The sequence below is a fragment of the Cariama cristata genome, unplaced genomic scaffold, assembly GCF_000690535.1.
Source record: "Cariama cristata isolate BGI_N322 unplaced genomic scaffold, ASM69053v1 scaffold40990, whole genome shotgun sequence".
Taxonomy (NCBI): Eukaryota; Metazoa; Chordata; class Aves; order Cariamiformes; family Cariamidae; genus Cariama; species Cariama cristata.
Window position 1 is genome coordinate 701 of NW_009594857.1, and position 2,519 is coordinate 3,219.

General features: G+C 51.7%; 1 protein-coding gene across 1 annotated transcript; it reads left to right on the plus strand.

Moving 5' to 3' along the window:
• The first annotated feature begins 559 nt into the window (after positions 1-559).
• Positions 560-2,315, plus strand: NAA40 (N(alpha)-acetyltransferase 40, NatD catalytic subunit). The gene is made up of 6 exons (XM_009699530.1): positions 560-649; positions 803-855; positions 953-1,048; positions 1,794-1,952; positions 2,052-2,135; positions 2,234-2,315. The coding sequence occupies exons 1-6, from the start codon at positions 611-613 to the stop codon at positions 2,313-2,315; spliced, it is 513 nt and encodes a 170-aa protein (XP_009697832.1). The 5' UTR covers positions 560-610.
• Positions 2,316-2,519: the final 204 nt, after the last annotated feature.

Sequence of the window (2,519 nt, forward strand, 5' to 3'; positions counted from 1 at the left end):
GGGTCTCTGGGGTATGCTGGAGGTTTGGAGGGATCCCAGCAGGGTTGTGGGGCTCCCTCCCTTCATTTTGGGGTAAAATCACCCGTGTTTGGGTTATTTGTGGTGGCAGATTGCTGAAATTCAAGAAGAAGAAACACTTAAAAGCGATAACTTTATGCGGATGGTGCTCAGCACCATCTCCCTGTCATCTAATGAGCACCGGCTTCGTTAAAACACCAAATATTTTTGGGCAAAGTGCCATTAATTTAATTACCCCGGTGGTAATGACCCAGGGGAGCGGGATGTAGCAAAGTTCTCCTGTTCCCACAGTGACTGGGAGGGTTCAGTACACCCCTATGCGCTCATCAAAACACTGTTTTTTACCAAAAAAATCACTTTTTTGCAAGAATTTTGGGCAGACCCTGCTTCTCACCTGCAACTTTTCTTTTTTTTTTTCCTGTGGGCTTTACTATTCATTTCTGGGGAAAACTCTTTGCTGTTGGTGAGCGGAGCTTTATTATTTGTTAAAATAATTTAGTGAAAATTCCCTTTTTTTTGCTGCTTCTCGCCGCAGAGGAAATCGAGCAAAGCCAAGGAGAAGAAGCAAAAGCGCCTGGAGGAGCGAGCAGCCATGGACGCCGTCTGCGCCAAGGTGGAAGCCGCCAACAAAGTGAGTGTCCCCCTCCTCGCTGGCAGGGTGAAAAAACAGGGTAAAAACCCACAGAATCGGCGAAAAAAACCTCCCCCGCCACAAAGCAGGGTCTGGTGGGTGGGAACGAAACTTCCCCGCTTGTTTTTTGGGGTGCTGTTTGGTTTTTTCCAGCTCGAAGATCCCCTCGAAGCTTTCCCGGTTTTCAAGAAATACGACCGGAACGGGTGAGTGTTGCCTGTTGCGGTGTTACCGAGGTGGTTCCCGGTGCCGCTGGCGTATTCCCCGGTGCCGACGCCGTTTCCTTCCCGACATCTCCCGTAGTTTGAACGTCGCCATCGAGTGCAAGCGCGTCTCCGGGCTGGAGCCTGCCACCCTCGAGTGGGCCTTTGAGCTGACCAAAGCCAACATGCAGACGCTGTGAGTCGTGCTCCGATGCCGGTGGAGCAGCCCGTTAGCACGGCACGGGGCGGCACAACCGTAGCACCGAGATCCCGGTACCACGTGGGGAGGGCTCACGGCTGCTCCAGCCCCTCACCGGGCTCTGTGGGGAAACCTTCGCTCACTGCGATCTGAAATTGTTGGGGCTTTGGGGTTTTTTTCTCCCCTAAAATGATAGGGGTGAGTTTTTTGTGCCCCAAAATTGAAGTGGTGTTTTTTTTCGCTCCCCCAAAATCGTGGGGGATTTTTTTTTTGTTCCCTCCAAATAATTGGGAGATTTTTTGTTCCTCTGAAATCATAGGGGATATTTTTTTGCTCCCCCAAAATAATGGGGAGATTTTTTACTCCTCCAAAATCATGGAGGATTTTTTTGCTTGCCCCAAAATTATTGGGGGATTTTTTTTTACTCCCCCAAAATCGTTGGGGAGGGATGTTTTTGGGGTCCCCAAAATCATTAGGGTGGAGGTTTTGCACCCAAAATCATGGAGCTTTTCTTTTGCCCCCCAAATTGTGGAGGTTTTTTTTGCCTCAGAATTGTGGTGGTGTTTTTTATTGCCCCCTAAAATTATTTAGGGGATTGTAGGGCCCCAAAATTGTGGGGGTTTGGGTTTTGCTCCCTAGATTGGTTGAGCGGGGGGTCTTTTTTTGCCCCCGAAGATTGTCGGGGTTTGGGATTTTGGTGGGTTTTGCCCTAAAATCCTTGTTTTTCACCCCAAACGGGCAGATACGAGCAGAGCGAGTGGGGCTGGAAGGAACGGGAGAAGCGAGAGGAACTACGGGACGACCGGGCCTGGTACCTGATCGCCCGCGAACCCGGTGCCGGCCCCGTCGCCTTCTCCCACTTCCGCTTTGACGTCGAATGCGGCGACGAAGTTCTCTACTGGTGAGTACCCCTGAAAATGGGGTAAAAAAAAAAAAACAAAAAAGGGGTCTCCCCCACTTTATAACACCGCGGCGGGGGTGTCACGGTTTATCCCCACAGCTACGAGGTGCAGCTGGAGAGCAGAGTCCGACGGCGAGGGCTGGGCAAGTTCCTCCTACAGATCCTCCAGCTGGTGGCCAACAGGTGACAAACCAACCTCTTTTTTGGGGTAAAAACAGGCAGTTTTGGGGCTGAGCGCCCCCCTTATGTCTTTTTTTTTTCCCACCCTTCCCCTCCACCAGCACGCAGATGAAGAAGGTGATGCGGACCGTTTTTAAACACAACCACGGCGCCTACCAGTTCTTCCGAGAAGCGCTCCAGTAAGTGTTAAAAAAACAAACACAAACCCAAATTTGCTTGATTTGACCCCGTTTTGCAGTCCGGGGTGGTGTGGGGGGGGAGGAGGAGGATGAAGGGGGGGTTTTATCCGTCCGTCTGTAACACGTTGTTCGCACGACTGTCTTTTCAGTGCGCTGACAACGTGCCGGGGCCGGGCGACGCGGGCAGGCGGGGCAGGGGCAACCGAGA

Coding starts and splice junctions, on each gene's coding strand:
- NAA40 (XM_009699530.1), top strand. CDS start 611: ATGGACGCCGTCTGCGCCAAGGTGGAAGCCGCCAACAAA. Junction 650..802: donor AGGTGGAAGCCGCCAACAAA/GTGAGTGTCCCC, acceptor GGTTTTTTCCAG/CTCGAAGATCCCCTCGAAGC. Junction 1,049..1,793: donor AAAGCCAACATGCAGACGCT/GTGAGTCGTGCT, acceptor CCAAACGGGCAG/ATACGAGCAGAGCGAGTGGG.